A 27,956-nucleotide genomic window follows, 5' to 3' on the forward strand; every position below is an offset into this window, starting at 1 on the left:
GAAGACAGAATAGAGAAGTTATGGAAATACTGAAACTAATGCCAAACTAATGTCAAAAAATAGGGAGGTATCTGCACAAGTTGGAGAACCTGTTATTTTCCTGTTTATGCATTCTACATCTCACACACTGACCAACTTCTACTGGTCCTATTTATTAATCACTGCTAATTAATACAGTGGCTACAGACGTGATTTCCCTTTGGATTTCTGTACCTAGAAATAATCCTGGGTTTATTCCTGAAAAGACAGGAGGCTCCACGCAGGAGGAAGCACAGTGAGGCTGCAGTTTTCCATGGAGCTTGGCTAAGTCTGTGCCACTACCAAAAGGGACAGTGACACATGTGGCAGGGCTTCTCCTCCTGGACTTTAGCTCGAGTTCCCTTTGGCTCCTTAGCAGAAATTATCTTGTCCAGTTAATTTGTATCCTCACAACCAAAATTTCAGTCTCAGGCCTCTTGAGTTCCTGCGACACCTCTGTTTAGGGGCACATGCAGCTCCAAGCACAGATGCAACTGGTTCTGAAATATTTCAAAGATGTTTTTCATTGGGAAAGTACAGATGGAAAAGCAATAGGAACAAATGCACTCATTGTCATTCCTGGGCATCTTCTGATTTCTGTCATCTCTGTAAGAACTTCCTTGCTGCACGATTTCACTTCCAAATGATGATGTCTGCCTCTCCTTTTAAATCAGTTCTCTTCTGCCTTGAAGGGGCCAGTAGTTAAACCAGACTTTAGGAATAAAGCCTGTCCATTACTCTCTCCCATACTCCAGCATCCTGCCATGCCTCAAACTCCTCAATCTGCTGCCTCCCCACTTTCTCACACTTTCACTGTTTTAAATCCAGCAGTACCAATCACGTCAAACTTTTCCAAAACCAACTACTGCACCAAGCTCCTTCCTGCAAATTGATTTGGTAGCCAAGACTTCTCCCTGGTTGCACACCTAAGACACTGATTCCCACAGAATGCACCAAGCTATCCTTGTGTCCTTCCAGAGCTGCCAGAGTGCTCTCATGAATAAGAACTGATGAGATGTGCTGCAGAGCTTTCCAGGATCTCTAAGTTTGTGTCCCAGCAGTGGCACTCCCATCCTAGGCTCAGCTCCTTCACGTCTGCAGCGGCTGCTTCTTTCTCCAGGCACTCACAAGGCAGCAATGTTAGAGATTCTCTCCTTCCCTTCCTCTGAGCTCAGCTTTATTCTCCTTCCTTAAATTTGTTCTACCAACTCTTCCTGCTCAGATAAAGCATCTCAGACCTTTCCACCCTCCAGTCCTTCCTTCTCCCCCTTCCATTCCATGCGCACAGACACCTTCCCCCTGCACTAGATCCAATTTCACAACCGATGTATCCCAGCTCGAGCCCACACTCCAACGGCATCAGCATTCCTGCAGGAACCCCTGGGAGCTGCACGAACCCAACCGGCCAATCCAGCTGCAATCTCCCCGCATTCCTGCAGGCTTTGTAAGCCACGGAACGCTCAGGCTGGCACCCTGGGACCAGGGGAAGCTGGGAAGGAAATAAACACCTTTGGAGTAACCAGAGTTGTAAAATTGCCCTCCCACACCTGGAGCAACTTCACCCCGACATTGCTCATCTGTGGGCAAAGATGTGGTTACTATTAGAGCCTCAGAAAATCAGAATATTGAAGGCTTTAAACACACAGAACTAACCAGCAGAAAGAAGGACGCAGGTAAATTCCAGCTAAATATATTCTACCAATATCATGCAGGAAATGGGGTCTTTCCACATCTTTGCAAGGGCTCATTTCACTGAGTAGTCACAAGATGGTTTAGAGATCTTTTTATCACAGTAAAACCATAGAACAAAAAGCTGAACTCAGAACTAACCTGACTTAACATCTTCTACTGTGTACGTTTTCAGATATTCTTAAAAAGAAAACAAAACCTGACTCGAAGTGTAATTGTTTATTCAAGTAGCTGATGAGAAGCCAAAACACACCATGGTCAAAGTAAAAATTTAAAACATTTCATATAAAAAAATTTTAAAAATATAATTTCCTTGCTGTTTCCCCAGTCTCCTGTTTTACTTGGCTAGCTCTAAATGAAAACTTGGGTGATTTACCTAATCTCTCACAGAAGGGTGATTTGCTAAAAGTGTGTTGCAGTACTACAAACAACACAAGCTCCTCAACTCAGAAAAACCCCTAGAAATAAATTGGCCAAACCAAGAAAACGACAGAAGATGAGAAAAACACAAATCAACTGCAAAGAACCAGGCAATACGATTTCAAAATATAACTGTGGCCAAAGGAAGCTAAGCTCCTAAGTGCATTTTTAGCAAGAACTTGGGAGCTAGAGGAACACACTGTAATTAGACCTCAAGGACAACCAACATGCTGGACTTGTGGGGAATATCTTATATCCAAAGGTCACTTATCATACCAAGTACAAAATCAAATGGCAAGCAAAAATAATCATTTTTAAAAGCACACTTTCTCTAGTTTCAGCAACATAACAGAGTGAAAAGTAAATAATTCAACACTCTTTTAAGATCTGTAACCCTGATTTCCCCATATTCCAAACTGTGACGAGGTCCAGTTGCATATGGATTGTGCTCCCTCCCCCTCCTCCCCCCAAGCCTCATCTGGTATCAGCTTTTCATGGGAAAGCCCAGATCACTTGGAAATGAACATTAGTTTCAGAAACTGGTCACTGCCACAGAATAAACAGAGGGAACGAGCCATACACTAAACAAAACAGCATTAGGAGCAATACTCATCTTGACAGAAATCTGTATGTGTACACATATATATAAATGTGTAACTTTTTGTGTGAGCACATTGCTCACACAGAGACCCAGCACATTTTTTTCAATGCATTGAGATGTTTTCAGTGATTAGTAGGGGGTTTCTTTTGCTTAGGATCAACAGCATGTAAGATGATAGCCACAGAGTTCAGCATCTCCCATTCCCTTTCTACTTTCACCTATTAGAATTACTATTTTTATGATAAAGAATTCATGACTGCCTTAAAGTGATTCTCCAGAGTTCTTCCCGACCTTTATGGAGCCATCCTTGACAAATATTTAATAGGACAGTGTCAGCTTCAAGTTCAACTGGCCAAACTTCCTACAACTTTCCAGTGAGGATAAAGTCTTCTTTCTACCTCTACGTCTCTGTAACAAAAAAAAGCATCCCAGAATACTCACTAGATACACATAATCAAAGAGAAACACAAGTGCAGAACGTACTAGAAAACACAAAAAGTGAATTCTTTGGTATTAGAAACACTTGCTCAAATGCCAGGAACAATGAGATCTGTAACCCCAAACTCCACCACAATAAAATTCCATAATAATGGCCTGGTTAAGGTGCTGGAGTGCCTTTGATGCCACCTTGATGATCACACTCATCACAGCACTAAGCATTACAGACACCTGCAACCATCTCCATCCCGTAACACACCTCAATTCACTTTAAGTCTACATCAAACTCGTAACTTCTTGTATTTATAAATATTACACCTTGGTAAATAGATTGCTTTCCTGCAACTTTTTGACTATAAAGTACACAAATATCAAAACACAAATATTTTGAAGATAACATAATGGCTTAAAAACAGGAATTAGCAACTTTAAGAGTCTTATTTCCCTAGAAAAAAACAAAATGTGATCGTGTCAGACGCAAACTTTTGAACAAAGACAATTTCAACAAACCTGGCAAAGGTTTGCAAGTCTAAGCAGTACTGTGTTCTTAGGAATAGAAATACAGGAGCTACTCAAAAGAGCAAGGAAAAAGGAGTTTCAACTGGTGTCCCAACATCACCTGCTGGTTACTCAGCACCTGACTAATTCCTCACACCCTGAGATGTGACCACCCTGAGATCAGCAGGACCTGAGGAGTTTTAATTCAGTATTCCAGTGCACAGCACAGTCACACAAAGAGCACAATCAGCCTTGGGATGCTCACCAACCAAACAGCACTTCCAAGATACAACTTCACCAGAACAGGGCAAATCAGCTGACCTCAGGTAACTGCTGCCTTTATCTTGTGTTTCTCTGCAAACACCAAGTTCTCTCTCAATCTCTCCATTTCCCTTCCCATCCCACCTCCCTATCTTCTCCAGCAAACACCTGTTCTCCTTTAGTCACAATAAGTTAATGCACTCTGGAGCAAACCAGCAGCAGCTGGCTCTGGGCAGCTGTGTGCAATTCAAGAACTGCCACCTTGCAGGAGTGATGTCAACCTGAAGTTTTCATCATGCTAGGCCACGTTTGCTTTGGGTTAAAATGCTCCCTTTAGAATGGCTCCAGATGTCCACCTAAACAAAAAAAAAAAAAAAAAAAAAAAAAAAAAAAAGAGTCCTTCTTGAGAGCATCTTAAGACTTCCACCTTGTCAAAGAGACCTTGCCACAGCCACTGGTCCCAGGAGCAGTTCCACATCATTTTAAATGCAGTCAAATGCCAGTTATCAGACAATACCCAGATTTACCCAGCACACTGGAGCTGGTTCTACCCACAACTACCCTAGTGAAGCACAATCTAAATAAACTCCTAGGTACAGCATCTCAAATGTAGGACAGCCGTGCTGCAGCATCAGCCAGGCCAGGCCTAGCAGCAGCGCTGCACCTTGCACACAAAGCCCAGCCTAAGTTACTGCACCCCGGCACTTTTGCCACCCAGCGAGCCACAGCCCAAAGTTCAGCAGTGCTGAATCCACAGATGCCTAACAGGGGCAATCTGGCCAGGATAAGAGGGGAATGTGAGATATATAACTGAGGCTGGGCTACGCCAGTGACTGAGGAACAAGCAGCATCCCCTGCAGCACTGCGTGGCACGGACACACAGAAGCAGGAGACTCCCATCACAGGTTCAAGGAGCAGAATGAGCTTCCATCAGTTAAACACTGTGAAATGCACACATGGCCTTTTTGATCAAACACCAGGAGCAATGAGTAAGACCAGCTCGTGGGATATCTGGCTGGGAACGGAATTCACCAGGCCAAACTGCAATTTGCTCCGGCTCTGTTGGCCCAAGAAGATTGGCCAGGAGTCTCCACATTGTCCTCTTCACACCCCCAGCTTCTGAGAGGGCTCCCTGAGCCCAGCACTGCACAGCAGGAATGCACAAAGCTGCTCCTGGCCAGTGGGATGTCCAGGCTGCTGCATTTCCATGGGAGCCTGACAGCACAGCAGGGCCGAGCCTGGGTCCAGCAGCATTCCCCAGCACTGGTTCCACGTCAGTCAGAAGGATCTGGGGGATCTCTGCACTGCACCTCCTAATGCTTCTGTTATCTTGGGATTCTCAGCAGCCAAGATATTGTAGTAGTCCCTCTCCAGGGAAAGGCAAGTTACATATCACTAAGGAAAAAAAACCCACAAAGCAATTTTAAAGCATCTGTGCCACTCTCTGGAGTTTAAAAAAAAAAAAAAAAAAAAAGAAAAAAAAAGTAGCAGTCAATTTCAGAGTCCTATTTTAACTCAGTATTGTGAATTGCCTTTGACTCCAAGACAAGATGTTACAATTCTGGGAGGGCTGTGTTTTTTTCTTTGTATTGAAGTTGTCATAGTTCCTCTTTCAATTAAGGAAAAAACCAACAAAACAAAACAAAAAAACCCAGCTCAATTTAGGCAGTATTTCCACAATCAAGTCTGCCTGACATCACCAAAACACATACTAGATGTGGAAAGTCAGGCTGCCCATCATAATATTTTGACAACAGCCACTGCAAGTTTCTTAAGGAATCAACGCAGGATTGGACAAGCGCTGCATAATTCGAGCATTTCCCCGCATATCACTAATTATCCCAAGGTAAATTTCCAAGCTAGGGCTGACAGTGTCAATGCCAAAACTGCTGCTCAGATAAAGGACTGCTCGCCTTCAGTTTACAAGGGAGTACTTGCGTTCTTTCCCTTCAATAACATAATGTATCAGTGCTTGAATGACTCTGGGTTTGAGTAATTTTCTCTAATACTCCAGCTCCGAGCTCCTTTTAAAATACTATTTTAAGGTGAAGACACAGAACTCAGTCTATCAAACCACTTTATAAGCAGAACAAAGACTTAATTGCACGAACAAGGTTCCAAGAACTGAAGCGTTTTCTATCAGTTTTAATTAAAAGCAGCAAGGAATGCAAAAATTAAAATACCTACTCCAGGAAGCGTTCTATTTTCAAGAGAGAACTTTGCAAATTAGTTCAGCTGTACTACTTGGCACGCTGTGAATCAGTTTCAGACAACAACAGCAGCTTTCCCCCACAAGCAGAAAGAAAAGGCCCACGACTGAGCCACCCTGGCCCATAAGAAGCAACAGATTACCAGTAGATTTACAACAAAAGCATGTAATGACTGTGCTCCGGGTTTCAGGGACAAAATCTGTGAGAGGCAAATATGATTAATTCATTTCTCACAGAGTATATTTAAGGCTGCTTAAACAAGGAGATGAGAGGTAAATGGGCAGTGGGTCATTATCCTCAACGGAGCTTCAGGCAGTTCATTGAAAGCCCAGGAAGAGCTTGCTCAGCATTTGAACTCCAAGGCTTTATTTGTTTCCAGCAGCACAGGTGCAAGCAACACTCATTCAGAAAGGACAATAAAATTCTGAGAAAAGACAGGCTAGCAATGAAGTCCCTGTCTTTCAACTTTCAGATATACACTCAAATTTCACATTCCTTTGTGCCAGATAATCTGTATTTAGTAATTCTCTCAAACACATGGTGTATTAGGTAATTTATTGGCTAAAACAATTATTTCTAAAAGCTGGTAGGTTGAAAGAAGTAAGAGAATTAAGAGATGGCTGAAGGCAATGCACAGGGTCCATGCAAGCACATCCAAGAGAGCAGTTAAATTTCATGATGAGCATCCCCCAAGACCAGAAAATGTATTCACAGATGCCATTTTGACATAAACAAATGTTTCTCCAGGTGTCACAAAAGCAAGTGTAGCTATGGCTGCACTGAGTTCAAAGCCAAGTCACTCTGGAAAGACTCAAACTGGCACTGCTGCTTAGACCTGTTGAGTTTCCAAAACACTGATGGAAACTGATTTCAATTTCTGATCAGCTTGATCAGACTGCATCTACTCTAAGTATTACACATCAAGCACTGACACTTAGGACTTGAAATACTCTGGCACAAGTTTCACTTCAAATATGAAGGAAAAAAAGTAGCTCAGAGGGAAAAAGAGCTCAACCCAAAGTAAACCAGCAACAGTTATTAGCTGTGAAACAAGTCAGAGACCAGCCAATACAGACAAGGATTTACTGCACTGCCCATCCTTCAACTAAGCAGGAGAACTTACTTTCATCAAGCTTTTGAGCTCACACTCCCCAGCGTTATCCCGTAACAGTTCCAAGAAGGAAAAATAAAGTTTTCAGTCTTTCCTATCAGCTGCTGCCTGCGAGCCCAGAGTGCAGCCCCACCACACCCCTCCCGTCAGAACACAGGTGCCTGACAAGGGGGCTAAGCTGTGCTCCACCAGCCTTCCACAGACAGCCCATCTCCCAAATGCCTCAGCAGATGGGGATATTCCGGCCCCTCTAAAGCTTTTCTGGAGCTGCCCTCCCTAGCAAACACCTCAGTGTCCATTTCCAGCACTGCTCACAGCTTCTCCAAGCAGACAGAGCACAGATGTGAAAGCACTGTCAGTTCTGTGTTGATGCCCACAGAGTTTAGAATGAAATCTGATTATGAGATTTGCAAAGAACAGAAACTACAGGCAGAAAATGACTCTGAAAAACACCAGTTTCTCAGTTCACACCCACCTTAAAGTCATTTCACTGCTGGTGAAAACCATGGGTTTTTTATGAAGAATTCAATAATTACATGTCACAGAATAATATATAGGCATCTGAGCACTTCCTGAAGATGAAAATAAACTCTTGCTAAAAATTATCAAATCCCCCCAAAATGAGCCAAGCAGCACAACAGCAGATGAAGACAATGAGTGCTGAACAACACAGCATAAAGCATGTTTCTATACACAATTACAAAGATTGAAAACTCTCAAGTGGAAGTCAGTGCAACGAACTGGAGGCTTCTTCAATGTGTGGAAAGTGAGGAAAAAGGCAAAAAAAGTTTTGCCACTCACCTCCTTGTTGGGAACCAATGATCTGCAGGGATGCTGATCTAGAAACAAGTCTCAATTGGCACAGGTTTCTCAAGCCTTACTCACAGCCCTCCTACAAATTAGCTGAAGAAAGGTCAACTCCCAAAGGTGCATTTTCCACAAGGACTTTTTCTGACAAGTTTCAACTTCTTCCACCAGTTGTTCCAGCACTAAATCTCATGAGCAGTTCTAAGCTCACTGTTCACCGGACGTGCTGGATCTGAACAACTCCAGAAATAAAACTTTGCAAATCTACAACAAGCTGGATATTTTTACTACGTGTTAAGAACACCACAGAAATCCTCACAGCTGCATGTCTGTGTTTAGCATTCAGATTGCAAATCAATTCCCATACAAGGAAAGGAACAAAGTGGAAAGAATGGCTTCTCACCTCTTCACATTTTCAAGAAATTGCCAATTTGCTGCACAAAATGAAAGAAGAAATCACCTCAATATAAGCTTAAATGGCAGAAATGAAATGGCCACAACTCTGTTTAATTGCAGCACGCTGTTACTACAAGCAGCACTGAGTAATCAGCACAACCACTTGCTCCTGAGGTTGGTAAGGATCTTTTTCACGTTGTCCCAGCATCCAGACAACTACAAAGGTGGAGCTGGGGCTGCAGAAATCCCTATTAGCTACCTGAAAAAAAACTCAGAGAAGAAAACAGATGAAATAAAAGGAACCAAGAAGTAAACAATGCTCTTCCCTCCCAATCACTAAAATGCCAAATCACAGCCTGCTCATCACTTGGACACAGAACACAACTCCAGGATTTGTTTTTCTGACTCAGTGTTAGTTGAACACAGAAAGATGGAAGCAAACTGCAGGGACATGGAGCAATCAAGTAAGCAAGGAATTAAAACCTCTAACATAGAAAGTCTGTATTAGCAATAACACAGAAGAAAAAGAAGCAAAAAGGAATTCTATGAGTTAAAGGAATGGGTGAGGCTCAGAACGCCCTGAGGTGTCTCCTGGCAGACAAAACCAATTTCCCAAAGCCAAGGCATCACCTCCAAGGCAGGCCAAGGGAAATGGAGCCCCAAGACCCTGCCCCCTGAACCCCAGAGTGGCAGAGCCCGAGCATCCACTGTGCCCCACGACATTCTGCATCCAAGGACAGCTCCACGAGCTGCTCTGGTAGAAGAAGCAACACCAACAACATCCCAGACAGCCTAAAGCACATTGTCTTGGATTTGGCTCAGGAACTGCTTGGGACTTGGGTGACTTGAAAACTACCCTTAGGGAGGGAAAGCAACACAGCAGCAAACACTCCAAAAGAAGGATCCAACAGAAGATTTCCTGCATGGGAAACATGATGACTTCACGTTCCACACTGATCAAGTCTCTTTTGGACATGAAGCAAGAGATACTTTTCTTTTCCTTTCTTGCTTCTTCATTTTCCTTGAACTTATCCCCTGCCTACTCTACAGTGCTAGAACCTCATGGCTTTAAGGATGTTATTCCAAGTATTTATCCAACAGAAGACTTCCCTATATACAAAGAGACACATCTCAGTAAATACACCTCAGTGCTGTGCTACTCACACCAAAACTCAGCAGAACAGGATTTATGTAACCCATCTTCAGCATCACTGATCAAGTGGCCTGAGCTATGAGAAGGAACCAGTTTGCAGCAGCCTGAAGAGGAAAAGTCTCAGGACAAAATCATTCCTGATCACATCAAATAACATGAACCAAAATAATTGTACAGAACAAAAGCTGAAATATCTTTCCAAAAATAGAAGCTTTTTTGCTATTGAAGTCACAGAGTTCTCCCTTCCATTGCTTTACAAACAAACCAACTTTGTCTTAGTGCCACCTTCCCTTTCACTTAAGAAAGTTCACAATTAGCAAGGACACAAGTTTCTCCTTCCATTTTTCCCTCTGTTTACTCCAGTTCATTTGGAGCAGCACATCAGAGTCCATAACTACAATTTGGCAATGCTGCTATACAGAAAAGGTTATTTTCATTTTCCTTTAGGCCTGGTTGCTCATTGCCTTAAAAAGGGCCAAAACAAAAGTAACCATGAAAAAATTACTGAATGTCAGTGTTATAAACAAGTGACTTTCTTTTCTTCAACAGGAGACAGCGAAGATCCAAAAAGTTGGGCAGTTACCCCAATAAATCCTCCATAGCATCTCTGCAGAGATTCTGAACATGGAAATATCACTTCAGGGGAAAAAAAGATCTGTTAAAAAAGGGGAAAAAAAGAAGAGAGAAAAAAGCCATGCAACAGAGACAACTTCTACAGTTTTGCACAAGAGGAATCATCAAAGAGCCAAATGAAACCTTAGATCTGCAGAAAACACCAGAGTAATCAATCCTGAAGTTTACAGGTAACCACTGAACAAGTGAGAGCAGCTCTTAGAGACCAAGTGACGTTAATGATGCAACAGTTGTAGTAATTTTATAACACATCCTCAACATCTGGTTCTCACAGCATAAAATATTGATCCTCCCCAGATCCCAAAGAGCAAACTGAATGCTGCAATGTTTTGGAACACAATTTCTCACCTACCTCAAGGTAAACATACCCTCAACCCAACCTCCAAGATTACTCTTTGTACTCCCTACATGCCAGAACAACATGACAAGGAATCAAGCCAACAATCTCCAGCATCCAAATTCAGGGCTATCCTGAAACTACACAAACAGTCAAGCACTCCAGCACCTCAAGTGTTTTATGGACCTGATCATTCTGGGAGCAGTTGTGCAGGCAGTGATAACAGAGAGAAAAACAACACTGTGAGTCCACATTCATCTCCTATCCTTCAGTAAATTGGGGGGGGGCTGTTTTGGGCTGGTCCTTGGGGTTTTTTTTATTTTTCTGGTTTACTAAAGAGAAAACAGAAGGAGAATAATAGCCTGCAAGCTGGGGTAGTAGAATAACATCTAGAAGGCTCTAATCATCAGTGTGAACTGATTTTACAAGATTTCAGAGCTGACTGGGGAAAAAAAAATGGGCCGAAGAGGTAGTAATTGAAAAAAGTGAAGCAGAATGCTGGGAAGAAAACAAACTTTGTTCCCAGAAACCAAGAACTGGGAATAACCGAGGCCTACCAAGGTAACCTAAAACCACAGCTGCCACTACATAATAAAACCTATTTTTCCATGTTGTAATCTTTGTTTCTTACTTTTACAAAACCCAAGCCAAACAAGAAGAACAAACCAAACCTAAACCAAAATCATCTAAGGGGTTTTAAGTCAACACACATCAAGATCAGCTGCAGTCCCAAAGGGAAGCCTCGTAGCAACCGAGCTGAGCTGGGCTCTCTGGGACACGCCACGGCCGGGACTGTGGGGACACTGACTCAGGACTGAGAAGCAGACTGGCGCTTCCAGCTAAGAGGAGGCACTCCCAGGACAGCCCTGCACTCAACAAACACCCAGCACCACGTCCCCAGCACTTGGGAGCGAAGCCTCCACAGGGACAGCATGGATCTACAGGCACTCAAACCATGCCCGTGGCTCCAGCGGGACACAGCAACTGCAGAACTCCTGAAAGAGACCTGAGACAGCCAAACCCACCTCTGAGCTTCCATTTCTGGGCTTGCTGGCTCACTTTGGGGTTGAGATTAGCTGGGTATCCGTGCAGGGCCTAGCAAAACAGAGCTGTCCTGCTTGGGGCCTCTGGACAGCACAGAAATGTAAATACTCTCAAGAACAAATGAAACTCAATATAAACCCTCCTAGACTGACAAGACCTGGCATCCAAAGAAACCAAGGAATGCAAAGTGTATCAGGGTTCATTCTGGGATACAGAATGCTGTAGATTAACACAGAATGTCCTCAATGCACTTTTCCTGTAAAATTTGTGCACATTTAAATGAGGCCCTATAATTAATGCTGGGAGAATCTGTTCTTAAGCCTTTTGCAAATAAGTGGCCTTATCTTAAAAAGCAGCCCATTGTGTCTTCCCATTTTTTTTTCTTCTATTAAAGGCTACTAAAAATGTTTATATTGGGGAAGATTAATTAAAGAAAACTCAGACTCTTTATAGACTTTACTCCTATTAAACCCTGCCTGGGATCAAGTAAATGATGCTAAGAAACCTACAGTGAGAAATTAAAACTGTTTGCTCTGATTGAACAGATTGTCTTACAGTGCAAAAACTCCTCTAAAGTCTGGACATTTCATAGGGGAATTAATATTTTACTGAGTTCCTGGATCTAATCATAACTTGAAATTACTACTTCTCAGGAAATAACTTCAGGATCAGGGAATTTAATGGGTTGAACATGCAGATCAAATGCTGAAAATCAAGATGCTGCAAAAGAAGAAGAAGAAATATATACCAAAAACCCCAACACTGCTGATTCTGCCCACAGAATATTGCCCGCTTCTCATGCTTAAGCACAGCAATGTATGCTAAATACATACACACATACTTACACACTTTTGGCCAAAAAAATAAGCTTACCAATCCACAGGTGTCCAGTTCAGCACCTCAGGCAGCCCCTGAGTGCCAGAGGCAGGACCACTGACCGCCTGTGACAAAACCAGGACCTGGAGTCTTCCCAGGACACAACCCTGGGCCCACACAAAGGTCAGTGCTGCACAGAATGCCCAGCTCTGCACAGCTGTGGGCTGTGGGCTGACACTGGAGCAGCCTGCAGTGGGACTGACACGCTCCTGATGCAGATATTGTTGGAGGGCAGAACTGCTCAGTTTCACCCCCCGGTCAGCCCTCAGCTGGGAACTTCCCAGGCAGGAAAAGGGAGCTTCCCACGTGTTCCTTCCCAAACACCACGCTGAGAGCCGCTGTCACCCCCCTTCCAAGTCACCTGCAATGCAACTGACACCAAATCCTATTTTGTAAACATCAGAGCAAAGGAAGACAAAGGCCAGTGCGTTGCAAGAGAATTCCGAAAGGAAGGAGATGCTGCTCCCTGGGCCTCTCTGGAAACCCTGCCTGGGGAGTTCAGGTGCAGAGCTGATCCCAAATGCTCCGTGGGCAGCAAAGGAAGCTGCTGGCAGCCCGTGGCTCACACATCTCGGGCATGACCTCATTCTTTACTACCACTTTTCTTTTCTGCTGCAGCGTTTTAAAAACCAAAGCTTGACATCATTTTTGTACGATGTACCTTTCATTATTACTTAAGGAACACAAAGAACTCAACTGGAAGTTATAAAAGAAACCAGCCCTTCCTCACAACTCAGTCTCACCCAGTGAGAGGGGAGCACCATCACATGTCTTTGTATCCAAACACACACACCAAACAGTTCTGCTGATTTACAGTGGGCTTCGTGCTCTGAGGGGAAGGCCAAACCTAATGTCACTTAAGCAGCATTTTTTGAAATTAACTACATAGCAGCAGTACTGCAGACTTTTCCTAATGAATTTTGATTTTCAAAGACCTTTTTCCTTCTACTTAATAGCAGAGATATATCTTATATAATGCAGAACCATTAAATTATCCACACTCCAGTTTTATACGTATATATCTACATTAAAAAAGAATTGTTAAGGTGACTCAAGACATTGCTTTATCTATAGGGAAATACCTATCTTCATCAATCCCAATTACCTTAAAACATCTGCAAAAATCAATTCATACTGGAATTTCAGGGATTCCTTGAAATATCAAATTTAATGTTACAACATTTTTCTATTTGATCATACCAATCCAAATCAAGTATAAGCAATGATTACTTATCAATCCATCCAAAGCAAGTGAAGTTTTCTCTTCCAACGAGCAGCTGTCATCATATACAATTGATAAATTAGTCCTATTTTGAACCTACTGTTTAAATAACCATTTGGTGTGTAATATCGACACAATCTGACTTAATCCAGCCTCTGAACTCTCTGAGAAGTTACTTTTACACCTACATTTTTAATTCTCAAAGGAAATGCTGGCCATCACTGAACACCCTCTTTCCCAAGAAAGAGGCCAGCATTCAACTCCTGCAGGATCCTAGGGAAGAACAAACAGCACATGGAAGTGGGCCTCAGAAGAGTGAGGAGAACTCTACCCAAACCCTGTCCTAGGCAGCATTCTGTGCTCCACTCCGCTGGAACAGGATTTGCAGAGTGTAACCAGGAAAAATGCCATGTTTAAGATCCGAGATAGTTAAACTTCCCTCTAATCACAAACTTCAGCTGGTAAGTTGTTTCAATTCCTCAGCATCCGTACAAATGGTGGTTTTTTCGTCTTTGTTCGTGAGGCAGAGCTCCTGAGAAGCTGGGAAGGTACCTTGGCTGCCACGGAGCGCAGGTTCCAAGGGATACACGAGGCCTACAGGGAATTTCGTGCCCCAAACGCTCCCGATTCCAGCGGCAGCGGGGGGAACACCTGCTCTATCACCCCTCCGACCCTGCCGGTAACACCGGGAAAGAGGAAACTTCGGGAGGGAGCCAGAGACCACCCCCGAAGCCAAACACCCGGCAGCAGCTTCCCAACCTCGCCAAGCCGAGCCAGGCTCCTCCAGGCGCCGCTTCCCGCACAGCTTGGGGAGAATCGGTGCCCGAAAAACACCTGCACCGCGTACCGAGGCCGGGCACGGCGAGGGGGAGCCAGGATCACTCCGAGCCGCCTTCGCTGCTGCTGCTGCTGCCGGTTAAAAGGGACCCAGCCCAGGCCCGGCTGCCCCGGAGCGGCTCCGGGCAGCTCCTCAGCCCGGCCAGGCCCCGCCGCGGCTGCCGGGGATGCGGATCCCGAGGGAAAGGGGGGATGGAGCGGGGACACGGCGGCGGCAGGCCCGCCCCAGGCCGCGGGGAGGGAAGGGGGAAGGAAGCGCCGAGCAGGGCATGGAGGGAGCTCCTCCATGGCAGCGGAGAGAGGGAACCCCGCGGCCGGGAGGCCCGAGGCGGGCGGGGAGAGGCGAGGAAGGAGGCGAAGCGGGGCTGTAACCCGGTGCAGAGGAGGGTCCGCGGGGTCCCGGCCCGGGGGGAGGGAAGCGGGGGAGGGCGGCCGCACTTACTCTCATTTAACACCTCCAGCAGCTCGGCGCAGCTCTCACACATTGTTCATTAACAGCAGCAGCCGCCGCCGCCGCCTCCTCCCGACCATTGATTGATCCGCTCGGTGCTGCTGATTGATGATTGATGGGGGCCGGGGCGGGGGTCACCGGGGGGGAGGGGAGGGAGGGGGCGGGAAGGAATGGGAAGAGAAGGGGAGGGGAGGGGGGGGGGAGAGGCAGGGGCCGGTCTGGGATCCGGGGCGGCTGATCAATGCAAATGAGCCTGTGGCGGCGGCGGCGGCAGCGGCGGGGAGGAGGAGGAGGAGGAGGAGGAGGAGAAGCCGAGTCACTCACTGGCTCCCAGGGACTCCACGCGCCGCCATTTTGCTGAGGGGGAAGGAGGAGGAGGAGGCGACGGGAGCGAAGGGGAGGGGGGACAGGGCGCTCGGGCGCCGCTCGGCAGTTTCCGACCAGGCAGGAGGAGGCGAAGGTGGCCGAGTCCCTCCTCCTCCCTTTTCCCTCTCGCTCCGCCTTCCCACCGCGGCTCCGAGCGGCGGGATGGCGAGCGGGGAGGAGGAGGCAAGGGGGCGGGAGGGTAAAATGGCGGCGGTGGCGGTTGGGCGCGCGCCCGGGGAAGGGCGGGAAGCGCCTCTCCCTGCCCTCTCCCTGCCCTCTTCCCGCCTCCCGCGGCCGGGAATCTCCGCCAGGAACGCGCGCACGCCGCCGCTCTGACAGCGGCGGGGGAGCGGCTTCGGCTGCCCGCCCCTTCCCTCGGTGCCTGGAGCCGCGCTCGCCGGGCTGCCTCGGGGACCTCCCGCCTGAAGAGAGCGCTTAGCACGCTAAGCCGAGCTCCGTGGCGAGGAAGCTCCCAGCTTCCAGGCGCGTTTCCAGGTCTTTTGGGTGGTTTCTTGGCGTTTTCCGCCGTCGGGGCGCGGGACGGAAGAGCCGCCGCCATCTCCTTCCCGCCCGGCGCGGCTGAGGGGAGCGGGGGCACCTGTGGGCGCCGCCGACCCGGACCCCGAGAATGGGCTTTTGGAGGGCTACGGTAGCGTTTTCTACTAATAACTAATTTATTTTTACCTCATAGTTTTCCGATCTGGTTTGTTGGGGGTTTTTTCGTTTGGTTTTGGGTTTGTTGGTTTTTTTTTTTGCCCCCCCTTCTTGCACCGTGATTTATTCTGTACAGTCAGTAATGGCATCTGTGACTGGCTGGAAATAGCCTTTCCTAAATAAAATACATGGTCAAAATGAACGAAAAACTTTAATTGAGGATACATAATTTATGCTGTTACAACTACCAGCTAGTTCACTCTGCCTTGGGTACGTTTTGAACGAGGTTTCAAACCCGTGGATGACAAATTTTCAGGCAAGCATCTGTTTTCCATTAAATTAAAAAAAAAAATTTAAAAAAGCCCAACCTTTTTTTTTTTTCTTTTTCTTTTTTCTTTTTTTCTTTTTTTTTTTTCTTTTTTGCCATCTCCGAATCCTGCTCCCTCTCCCAGGTACATGTAACTGGAATAGGGATCACATGATGGATCTGGGCTGGCTTTTCTCCCACAGTGGGCACTTCCCGAGGATGCAGCGCTGGTTTTTATTTCTGCAGTACCACCCAGTGGCCAGTCCGTGTGCTACTCGGAACGAGTTGACCGACCTGTACACGGGATTAAAAACCCAAATCTATTAATAGCCGCAATGCAGATGCAATATAGTTTAGCAGAAAGTCAAATAGAACCACCAAATGAGGGGGGAGAAAAAAAAAAAAAAACCAAAATTGTTTTGAATTCCTCAGTGGCTGTCTCCTATTTCTTCCACTTGAAATAAATCTGCTGACATGGTGGAGATGCAGTTCTGGGGTTTTTTTAAATCTGTGTGCATATTTATCTAGGCTGATAACAGCGTGGTGGTTGTGTGTGTAACCTCCCACTGCAGGCCACAGAATGACAAACAATCCTCAAGGCATCACTTTGTTAAACTAAGATTAAAAATCCCACTGCAGTTCTAAAGTAAGAGACAATTTACTGTAAACAGGTAGGGAACAACTACAGTGCAAGTCAGGAATATACTAGAATGGTGTTTGCCCCACAGTTCTCGTCACTGCTTGGTTTTGAAATACTTTCCAAGTTAGGCTTATCAACAAAGACAGCTAGTCCTAAATATTCCCGGCTGAAATTTCCTTTTACTGTTTTAAACTAATACAGAAAAGTAACTTGAGAGTCTACAGGAGACACAGATTCCTTGTATGTCACTTTAATTCACTTAACATGTTAGTGCAAATGTATTTCAAATGGGAATAACAAGGGGTAGTAATGCAAGAAAGAGGTCGAAGACTGTGAGTAAAAACCTAAAAAACCTAAAAACTTCCCTGAAACTTTTTACTGATGTTTCTCCTTAGATCTAATTTATAGGTGTTTTAATTCCTGACAGTGTCTTTCCTAAATTACATATTTTCTGTAGATAGAAATCTGACCAGCACGAGCTAGTTAGCTATTAAACTAACTGGTTACATCACTGAGGCTCCATAATAATAACAACTATTTAATAGCTAACTGATTTAGTTATTAAAATGACACAGATGTACTGGACCCTGTCAAGCCTTTTTTGGGTGCTTCATCTCTTCCAGCTAGCCTGAGAATGCATAATGGAAGAATAAAAGGAGTCCAGAACATGGCAATTATTTTCTGCTCCTGCCTGAATTAATGTAGTGACACCTTTCTCTCCCACAGCACCAATTTCAAAGCTTGAGGTCCATCAAAAGGTAGATCAGAGGATTTTACGTTGTGCATCCGCGTGTGTTTTCACTTGATGTTGTGCTGCCTTACCTTCCGTGTGTCCAAGAGGATTTCAGTTCCTGTAGAACACCTCACTCTGCAGTCTGCATCATCTCATTTGCATTTGCACTCTGCTTTCTGCTCCTTCTTCCTCAGGCAGACCCTGCAGTACCTTCTCCAGCAGACTCAAAACAAACTGCCAGAACATCTTGGGAGATGGATCTCCTGAGCAGTCAGGTGTCTGATCTGAGGGCAGCCCCACACAAACACAGAGTCAGCAGAAGGGACCTTCTGGAGCCTGGTGTCACATGCCAGGCTCAAGGAGTACAGCACAAGAGCACGGGTGACCTTGAGTCAGAGCAGGATATTGAAAGCCTGATTCCTTTTACTGCACACATTTAATTTTTTTTTAAACTAGAGACTAGATTGAATTCTTTTAAATTAAATTAAACGTTCTCTTCCAAGCTGAAGACAAGACCCGTCAGTGGCCTGGTTACAGAGATCATCAGCTCTTGCATGCTTTGTTTTTCCTCTTAACCTTTATTCTCTCTGTGTGCCAGCCCAGCAAGGTTGTTTTATCCCCAGGAGGCCTCTTCCCTCCCCCTGGCTGCAGTGCTCCTCATCTGGGAATATTTGCTCTGGTGAAGTGCCAGCACAGTTCTTCTGGAGGAATAACAGATAAAGGCAAGACTTGGGCAACACTAAAATTCTTAATCCAAGTTTGGGACTGGATTAAGAGCAAGAACATGAATTTTCAGAATTCATGCCCCAACACTGAGCTCGCAGTTTAACTGGAGTCCAGTTAAATCTCTGACCTCGTGTCTGGAATGCTGCTGGAAGCCACGAGCAACAGAGTCAGTTTTAAGTTTACCCACATTTAAGTTTTAGCACTCGACTTTCACTGCTCTTTCAGCATTCTGAGCTTTTTAACAAGGTCCATGTCTAACTAGGCTTTGGTGTCACAGCACCCTGAGAAGACAAATCCAAATTGATTTACCCCAGATAATACAGAACCCTCAAAATTTGGCCACAAATACCATGGAACTACAGACAAGGCGTTTCTGAGCCTGAGAGGCTGCCACCAGAAGCTGAACCACTACCAAAGTGGTCCAGGCAGCTCCTGCTGGACATTTGGACCTCTTTTGGATTTTCTAGTGGTGAAACACATTTGCAGTGCTGCTGTGGAGAACTTTTCCTGCCTGGTTAGCAATGTCCCTGTTAAAATAACCAGCAGTGGGGGTAGAAGGGGCTAGAGCCTGCTCCCAACACAGGAGGGGAAATTTTAACTCCCCTCCCCACCCCAGTTGTTAAATTGGCCCATTCTTGCTGATAATCTTTGCTGAAAGCACAAGATCCACAAAAGGCTGCAGACTTCAGGGCTCAGGAAAAGCTGGGACTATTGAAAAGGATTTAAAATTTCAAGTGTGTTCACAACCAAAACCGGGCACCCCCTAACTGATCTGAGACTGGGGAGAGATTACCCCAGGAAAAGTGCTGGGTGACTTTTATTTACAAGGAGTAAATAAAATTGAAAATCTGAGTGTTTTGTTTTCTTCCATACTCTTAAACTCCAAAAACTCCTTCCTCCTCAATCCCATCTTTCCCTGTCCACATTTAAAACACAAAAGTGCTCACAGGTTTGTAGGTGTAAACTCGGGGACTTTTAGGCAGATTAGGTGCATTGTACATGGAATAGTGGCCCAAAAAATGATTCCCCCAACAGGAATGGCCAAGCCTTTCCCCAAGGGAACCCTGCTGACAGAGACAGCCTTGGACAATGAGGTGAGGATGTCCTGAAGCTGAAAGCCTAAAAATAAATTCAGTCCTGAGGATTGAAGTGCAGAGGAGCATTCCTGATGGGCAGGTGGACAGGATTATTCTTTTACTGATGGTTTTTAAAGAGCTGTCTCCAGCATTCCAGTTTTGCTCCGTAACACCTGGAGACAAACCTAGCAAGGGGGAGAAGGAAGTTTAGCCACACTTTGCAGCACCCCTGGAGTCTGGGATCAGGAATTATCATTTTCCCAGTGATAAATGGACTCTGGGACAGGCTGGTCCCTCACCTCAGGCAGGTTAATGCATCATTTTCAGCATCTTTTCCTCTTTTCCCCCCCCCCTTTAAGCTGAAGTTTTATTTCCTTTCCAGTGCTAAAAACTATCAGCAGTAACTCTTAAGAGCTTCCTAGAGAGATGAGCATTTCTAAAGCTTTTTTTTTTTTGCATAAATATTAGCTTTATTGGAAAATAGTTCACTTAAACCAATCAGATTAACACACACCAAATTATTCTAGTTTAAAAAAACCAAAACCAACTAACCTAAAATGCTTTGGAAGATAATCTGCTTCAGTTACAGTAGCAAACACATCATGGCAGCCTGAAACAAGTACCTGGGGTGCCTTCATCAGCTGACAATCAAATCCATGTAAACACAGAAAACACCCCAAAAGATTTGTATTTCTCAATGTACCTGGAGTACACAGAACTGGTTTGTTTTTCGGGTTTTTTTTTTAGTAAAATCTGTATAGAAATATGCACAAAACATTGGTTTACATATAATTACAAGTTATGGAGATGTCTGTATGATGGTTCATGCTTTTTATCCATATATTTTGATTTACAGAGTGTGCATTAGAACTAGAACTTTCTTAGATGTACATTGTCTTTTATTTATTTTTTTTTTCACATTCAGGTTAACTGCACTAGAAATATGCACACACACAAGTCAAATCTTTAATGGTATCCAGAACTCCACAGAAGCTGCATTTTTATAGCAGCTGCAGAGATCAGGGAAAGGCACCAATTATCTTAAGAGAACAAGACAAGACCACAGTTAAATTTTTAGATCTAAAAGGGAAGCAAAACCTAAGATTAGAATGTTGTTACTAGAGAACTCTCAAGGTATCAAAATAACCAAATAACTCTTTGAATCAACATAAAAAAAACACACTTTGGGTTCGTCGTTTGTGAGTTTAGGTCACATTTAAATCTTCAGTGAACAGACAACCAGACCGCGAGCCTCAGCCTGACTCCAGCCTTGAGGGAAGAGCACGAACACGTGTGCGTATTTCTGTTCTGAGGGCAGAGTCGGAACCAATCCAGACTCACGGGATGCGATCTGCCATCACGCTGGTGGTGGGGCTCATTTCCATTTTAATAACCTCCTCTTACTTCTCTGCCCAGCTTTTGCTAAGCTGCAGCTCTGCTGCTGCTCCCGAGCCGTTTCATGTCCTTGCCACGCGCGTCCCTCAGCAGGACTCGGGCCGCTGCGCTTTCAGCTGCCCACTGAAGGCAGTACTGCCTCGAGGGTGGAGCAGAAGGCTCCCCGCCCGTGGGAAGACATGAAAAAGCTGGAACTGGGAGCTTTAAGGAGAGTAAGGAACGGGTTCTGTAACTCTGGCAGTATTTTGGGGGGCTGCAGGCAGTCCCGGCCACGGGGGTCTCAGGAGGTTTCCAAGCAGTGCCAGCTCAGTGCCACTGCCCGAGGCCCTTGCCGTGGCAGCGGCTGAGCTTCGCCAGGGCCGAGCACGCGGAAGGAGCGGGAGATGCTCCCAGACACGGAGGGGCCGAGAGCCCAGCCTGGAAACATCCTGGGCACAGCTACATCCTACAGGAACACCGCTAACTCATGCATTTCTACTCCAAAGGAACACACAGCACTAAGCTAACAACTACAGCACCCCGAGGGGCACACAAGAGCCCCGCGCCTGCCTGGCCCCCGTGACAGCTCTCTGCCAATGGCTACACTTCATCCCAGGAACGGCCTGGACACTGGACACCAAATCCATGGAGAAACTTGGGGAGAGCTCGACACCGACTGTTAGAGAACAGAGACGAGACACGACACAGATGGGGAAGCCAAGACTGTACACAATCTTAGTGTTCATACCGCTTCATATATCTGTGAAAATCATTTAACTACAAAACTTTAGGTAGAAAAATAACCGTAGATCTTGTCTACACATGTTATTAACATGGACTATTATCAACTGTTTAATCAAGATACAGTGCAATACCTCTTTGAAATAAATTGCAAAGAGTCCAGAGAGAGAAAGAGCAAGAGTACCTCATTCCTGGCATTTTATAGTAACGTGGTATGGAATAGTTATCCACGGAGGTAAGTCAGAACAGCTACTGTACTTCCAAATGGAACCCAACTTAGTTCGTGGTAACTTCAAGCACAAAGCCCTTGAGATGAGGCAAGCCAGAAGCAACAGTTATCCAGACCTCAAGGAGCTTTTCCTACGCCTTCAAATACAAATCTTAAATATGATCACAGCATTTTCATCCAATAAAAGAATAAGCCAAAGAAAGAAAAATAAATGTAAACCAAGTTTATTTTGCTCTTAAGTAGTGTTCTTTAAGCACTACAGCATGGTAAACAATGTAAATTAGTATAAGTCATCTCAAAAGCCAGTTTTTTTTTTTTATTTTATGAGTTGTTAAAAAGATGCAGCCTATTCTAACAGGATAAATATTTTAACCATTTCACTTCGAGTTAATGAAGGCTCACAAATGAGCAACACTCCTCATTGAGGAAAACAAAAAGCTGTTGTCGACAAAGCGACAGCACACACACAAAAACAAAAGAACTGTGTAAAAATAACTAACTGTACTGTGTTCCCATACTCTTTAGAAGTTGCTTTACAATGGGATGATATGCACATGATCTTGCTGCAAACTTGCCATACAACTTGCAAATACACGTAGCCTATAGCCTTACCACTCAGTCCAGAAAGCTGCTAACTGATCAGAACAAACGCAGCACTAGAATCCTCTGCTTAACAATTAATTCTGTCTGCTTTACTCTTTACCTTTTCTCCTAGACTGCAGGACAGACTAGAAAGAAAAATGACTCCGAATTAAAAATCGATACTCTTACAGGAAATTGTATTATTTTGCAATATAGTCTTTTACAAGTTACGCTTTGCCTATTTTCCCCTTAGCCACAAAATGGGCATGAAGTAATTACTTTGAAAATGCCTTAATTTTCAACTTCATGCAAATCTAAATAAAGATGACCGAACAAAAGCTTAAACAATGGAAGGATATTTCACAGAAAATTTCTTATACAAAAAACACATAAGAAAAAGGGCCACTAGGTGACATTTTAATTTACAAATTGGCATCATTTTGGTCAACAAATATCCAAGTGCTGTTTTCTTCTATCACAACAAAGTAGCTGTACAGAAAGAAAACTGCAAAACTTGTTTTATTTTTGTTTTAATCGCACATCTCCTCGGGAATTTCATGTGGATTAAGGATGCCAGGTACAGACATCTGAAGTTTATGCTTCTCCTCTTGAGCCTGCCGAAGGGCCGTTTCTCTCTCCTCCAAGAATAAGTCTGATGTGTCTTCACCTGCAAATTCCTGGGATAATTCACACAAAAATATCAGTTCATTGTCAAGTGCTTAAGGCAGAGTAATAGCTTCCAAAATTATACAGGAAACATCTTGCCTTCCTGTTCCCTGACAGGCTACTTGCACGGTTTCCTGTTCCTAAGATCACAACTAATATAAAGCAGTATTTGAAGATGTTCATTCTGTGTTACAGAATGGGATGCCAAACCCAGCATCTGGAGTCCATCACCATTAAAGCAGAATCATTACAATTCTGAAATACCTGACAATCGCAATCTCAAAACTAATTAACAAACTATTTCCTACAATCTTATCATTGCAGCATCCTTAGAAAAAAAACAAAGGTACAGCATTAATGTAGAGAATTTCAAAACTGGTCCCAATTCCAAGCAGAATGAAAAAATCTGGTTTAAAACCATATTTCCCATTAGATTAAAATTGAAAACTAAAAGCTTATTTCCCATTAGATTTAGTTTTGCAGTTGTCCTAAGACATAAGGATTGTGTGCACAGTGCGTAACACAAACAATGATGTTCAAACCCAATCTGTGAACTGAAATCCCAGTGAAACAGGTTCCATGAACACTACTCAGTCACATGAGCCATTGGACAGAGTCCTCACTGCATTTTAAAAAGATGCAAAATAACTTCTGTTTCTCAAACAAGCCCTGAATCTGTGCTGTCCAAAAGCTTTCCAACAACATCCTGCTGAAAATTATTTTAAATTTCTTAAGAAAAGCATGCCCAACACACCTTGATTTGGACCAGGAAATCCCTTAGGTGTTCCTTGAAGGCAGGAATATCCTGGTTTAAACTGAAGAGTCCTGTTACGAACAGCTTAACCTGGGCACTAACAGCAAACACATCAGTTAGAATTCCAAGAAGTCAAAACCCACCGAGAAGCATGAATGAACCATGGCACACTTACTCTTGCAGGTGAGGAAATGCAGATTTGAGGAGATTAGCCACGTACTCCTGAATAAACATTTGGTTGTTCACTGGGTTTCCAGGGTTTAAAGGAGTACTTATCTTTCCCTCTTCTACCAAGTTGAACATGTAGGCAAGGATTGACGCGTGCATCGTCAAACCTGCGCAGACCAAAGGCAGACACGGGCAGTTGTTATCCAGAACAGGACGCTGCCGTTCTTGTGATGCTCAGAGGGTGCTCTGCAGCACCTGCCTCACCCAGAGACCCGTGCTCACCTGCAGTGTGCGAGGTGTCTGTGACCACGGAGAAGATGTGCTGGAGGATGTCGCAGAAATACGTCTGATAGAAGCTCTGGGCAGCCGTCTCCTCCTGCGCCACGTTCTGCATCAGGGTGTAAAGGATCTGAAGTCCTGCAGAACAGGCATTAAAAAGTGACCAAGAGAACAGTATTCCTACAGCTGGGAGATTTTGGCCTTTTCCAAACTGGAATAGCCCAAAAATCCTGGTGGGCAGCAGGATGCCCGGCATGGCACACGTGATGGCTTGTGAGGCACTGCCCGGGCTGGCACTAGAGGGCACTGCCTCCCGGACATGGCACGCCCCTTCAGCTTCATTATACTGCCATTTGCATATCATTAGCGTAAAGAGCCAATCACACTTCTTGATGAGCAAAACCCTCTACCCAGACATGTGTTGGCTATTTAAATAAGGAAAGACGTGTTAACGTTTAGATTTAAATGGAAACTTTAATTACTTTACTTGGTGAAATGCAACTGAAACACCCTTTCTCCCCATCCCCAAACAGCTAAAAGAATCACTGGTTCCACAATTTTTTGTGGCACCATTTTAAGCTGCTGCTTAAAATGTTCAGCCATTTCAGAAGAGTGCCAATGCTCAGGTGGCAAAGAAAGCAAGAAGAAACTGTAACAGCGCTCTCTTGCAGCTACAGCAATGAATCAACAACCAAACATCTCAGCCCATCCGTGGATCCCTGCCTGACACCTTGGAGCTGAGACAGAGGAATTCTATGCTTGTGCAAATGCAGAATCATGTGAACAATATGCTAAGCTTGATTAAAGAAAAAGAAGAACAAGAACAGCATTCTATCAGAAAATCTCTGATCTGTATTAAACACTTCCATTTACCTGTATCTGCAACGTTTCTCATTGTGTGTTTGAAAGCCCAAATAATAGAATCCAGGACAAGTTTGAACTGTGCAGGTGGAATGGCCAGGAAGGCTGGGAAGCAGTGAGAATTTACAGCTTGAAGTAGCAAGAAGAAGTTTGTTCTATGTTCAGGATATTCTTCAAAGTCCTAGAAGGGAAAGGGGAAAAAAGCCAAGTCTCATTAAGTTCCATCATAGCATCTCCCATTAAACAGAGCAAGGCGGTACATACTGCACACTTAGTGAGGAAATACTGGGCTGAGCAGTAGTGGTGTTCTTACACTTAAAATATTTATCAATTTTAGCACTTTGTCCTCCACTGACATTTGACTTCTGCCTGCAGAAGTGCAGCACTCCGAGGCCCCAGGAAAATTACTAATGGTTTAAATCAAGAGCTAACCAGAGAAATTTAAATCAATTTAAGGTATCTGACTAGAGAGCTCAACTATAAAACAAGTACATTTATTTGAGCAGAAATTTTGTCAAGCGCCACAAACGCACTCCGTGACTGGAAAAACCCCATAAATCCCAAGATCCCACGGTGATGGTCAGAGGGAGATGTCTTATCTGAGGTTTCGAACAGAAATACCTTGTTGATCATGTTTAATGTGCACTCAAACACAGCATCGAAGATCTGAGGTATTTCAGCAGTGATGTGTCCCCCCAGCTTGTTGACAATGATAGCCATGGTACTGAGCACCTCGGGCTCGCGAGCGGCCGGCACGTTCCGCTGATAGTCGATGAGAACTGCATCCAACAACGGAGGAACAAAGTTTTCAGCTACCTGGTTGGAAGAGTAAGCCAGGTTATAGCAGAGCAGCAACTGGGCAGAGTCTCCAGCACAGCTAGCAGCCAAGTTAGCTCCTCCTTCAATTACAGGTGACACTTTTCCTGAGGAAGTTGAAGTTTCCATCCTCTGTCTCCATGTTACATCTCCTCGTCTCCCTTTAAGATTACTCTCAGCTAAAATTAACTGAAGGATCTCAAGCATTGCTCAGGCTTACCTCTTTTAATTGCACTTCCTGTTATATTTTACACACCTCCTGAAGCAAGCTCCTGTGACCAACAACTGAACACAAAGCAGAGTTCTTCCCAATTCTGTCTTAGGAGTTATTTGTATAAAATGCATCCACTTACCATCTGCGGATCATTGGACCTGCTCACCCAGCCAGAAATTAATTTTAAAGTTTCCCTTTTTACAGTCCTCATACTTCTAATCAAGGGCTGCTTGGTTACCATTTCACCTGGAAAATTGTAAAGCTTCAGTTAATTGTGTGAGGTGCCAAAAACTCCAAATCAAAGAAAAAAAAACCCAAAACAAACAAAACTAACCAAAGAAACAAAAGAACAAAAAAACCCACCAAAAAAAAACAGAAAAAAAAAACACGACCAAAAAACCTCCCACCAAATTAACTTGATATTACCAAAACAGAGAATACTTGATTGTTATATCTGAATGACAAAGACTATTAAAGACTTCCTTTGTCTTTAACCTTTGCCAGCTGTAAAAACATTCTCTGAGGCAACTTCAATCACAGCAGTTGCTGCTCTAGGATCTCACCAGGCCCTCAGCCCCAGCAACTGCTTCCTCAACTTCACTGTGTCTGGCAATGATGAATTCTGGCCATTAGATCAGCTGAATGAAAAGTTATTGATTTCCCTGCCAGTTCTGCTCTGAATTCCGAGAAGCCACTTCAAGGTAAACCAGCTGTGCAGTTACCAAGCTGCATTTAACATTCCATTTTCCAGGTACATCTTGTGCACTGGCCAGAAAACTGAGCACAGCACAGAATTCAGCGACTGACTCATTCCATCTTGTCATGGACTACTACAGCAGCACGTTCTGCTGAGATACCACAGGCCCTCACAGTTAGCTGGTAGAAATAAGGGAGGTAATTGAGAATTCCTTCTGTGATTGCAAGCCTGGTTTACTAGGGCTTCCAGGCATCTTCACTCATTAAACTGCAGCAAGACAGCCTTGTAGCAGCACACTCTCATCCCAAACCCTGCTGACATTTTCTGAAGCAAAGAACGAGATCCTATTTACAGACAGTCCTTTAATACTCAAAACCAGAGCATGCTGGAAGAACACAGGCTACATCTCAGCAAGATGCTTATCAATCCTAAGTGAGCATCCCTGGTGTTCTGCATTCTCCTAAACTTGATCATTTATAGATGTTTCTTCCTCCCTCTAAAGCTGGGAGTTCTTTATTTGAATAAAACATCTGTTAACAAGCAAAGATTGAAGTGAGCACTTTCTGTCCTTCTCCACTCTCCCAAACAGCAAAATTCACCTAACTGGGATGTACTCTGGAACCCAATGGCAGACACTGCTAAACCCCATTTTCAGGGAGAACATGGAATTTCTTACCATTAGCCTGAATAGCTGCAGAAATATTTTCACTTAGGCACTTGTACACATTCAGCATATCTAAATAAATTCTTCCAAGCTGAATCACAAAGGGGTGGCCAACTGCTTTACATGCTCGTACATTGGTTTTCAGAATGCTACCAAGCTGCTTAACTGTTTCAGGATCCTTTAAAATATCAACATTCTGTGAAAAAAATTAGATTTCATCTTCATTAGTGAATGCAATCACCCTTTGGTTTGCAATGTAAAAGCCTAAGTTTAAACAATTTATTTTATATACTGCCTTAAAGTACAGATCACTCAAATTTATGGACTTTTTATTGAGATCCTGCAGTTTATTTCATGGCATTTGCCACGATCTCCAACAGAGACAGGATAAAACTTCATTTCATTCT

General features: G+C 44.3%; 2 protein-coding genes and 1 long non-coding RNA gene across 19 annotated transcripts in view; 1 reads left to right on the forward strand and 2 right to left on the reverse strand.

The window, feature by feature from the left end:
* Positions 1-16,476, reverse strand: part of USP34 (ubiquitin specific peptidase 34) — a 112,778-nt gene extending 96,302 nt beyond the window's left edge. For 10 of the 11 annotated variants that reach the window (XM_038132827.1, XM_038132817.1, XM_038132818.1 and 7 more), the window contains exon 1: positions 15,327-16,476. In XM_038132827.1, the coding sequence (XP_037988755.1) occupies positions 15,327-15,927 (601 nt within the window). In that variant the 5' untranslated portion in view covers positions 15,928-16,476. Of the gene's footprint in view, positions 1-14,993; positions 15,294-15,326 lie in introns of those variants that run through there. The other variant, XM_038132826.1, reaches the window with a different exon arrangement.
* LOC119699408 lies at positions 15,777-16,811 on the forward strand. Its single transcript, XR_005256405.1, has 2 exons — positions 15,777-15,863; positions 16,475-16,811. It is a non-coding gene; the product is annotated as an uncharacterized LOC119699408 (long non-coding RNA).
* A 5,244-nt stretch (positions 16,812-22,055) lies between these two features.
* Positions 22,056-27,956, reverse strand: part of XPO1 (exportin 1) — a 34,759-nt gene continuing 28,858 nt past the window's right edge. For all 7 annotated transcript variants that reach the window (XM_038132830.1, XM_038132829.1, XM_038132833.1 and 4 more), the window contains 8 exons: positions 27,562-27,745; positions 26,328-26,434; positions 25,780-25,974; positions 25,171-25,339; positions 24,301-24,435; positions 24,026-24,185; positions 23,851-23,947; positions 22,056-23,107 (listed from right to left, as the gene is read on the reverse strand). In XM_038132830.1, coding sequence (XP_037988758.1) covers positions 22,961-23,107; positions 23,851-23,947; positions 24,026-24,185; positions 24,301-24,435; positions 25,171-25,339; positions 25,780-25,974; positions 26,328-26,434; positions 27,562-27,745 — 1,194 coding nt within the window. In that variant the 3' untranslated portion in view covers positions 22,056-22,960. The remainder of the gene's footprint in view (positions 23,108-23,850; positions 23,948-24,025; positions 24,186-24,300; positions 24,436-25,170; positions 25,340-25,779; positions 25,975-26,327; positions 26,435-27,561; positions 27,746-27,956) is intronic.

The sequence above is a fragment of the Motacilla alba genome, chromosome 3 (assembly GCF_015832195.1).
Source record: "Motacilla alba alba isolate MOTALB_02 chromosome 3, Motacilla_alba_V1.0_pri, whole genome shotgun sequence".
NCBI lineage: Eukaryota > Metazoa > Chordata > Aves > Passeriformes > Motacillidae > Motacilla > Motacilla alba.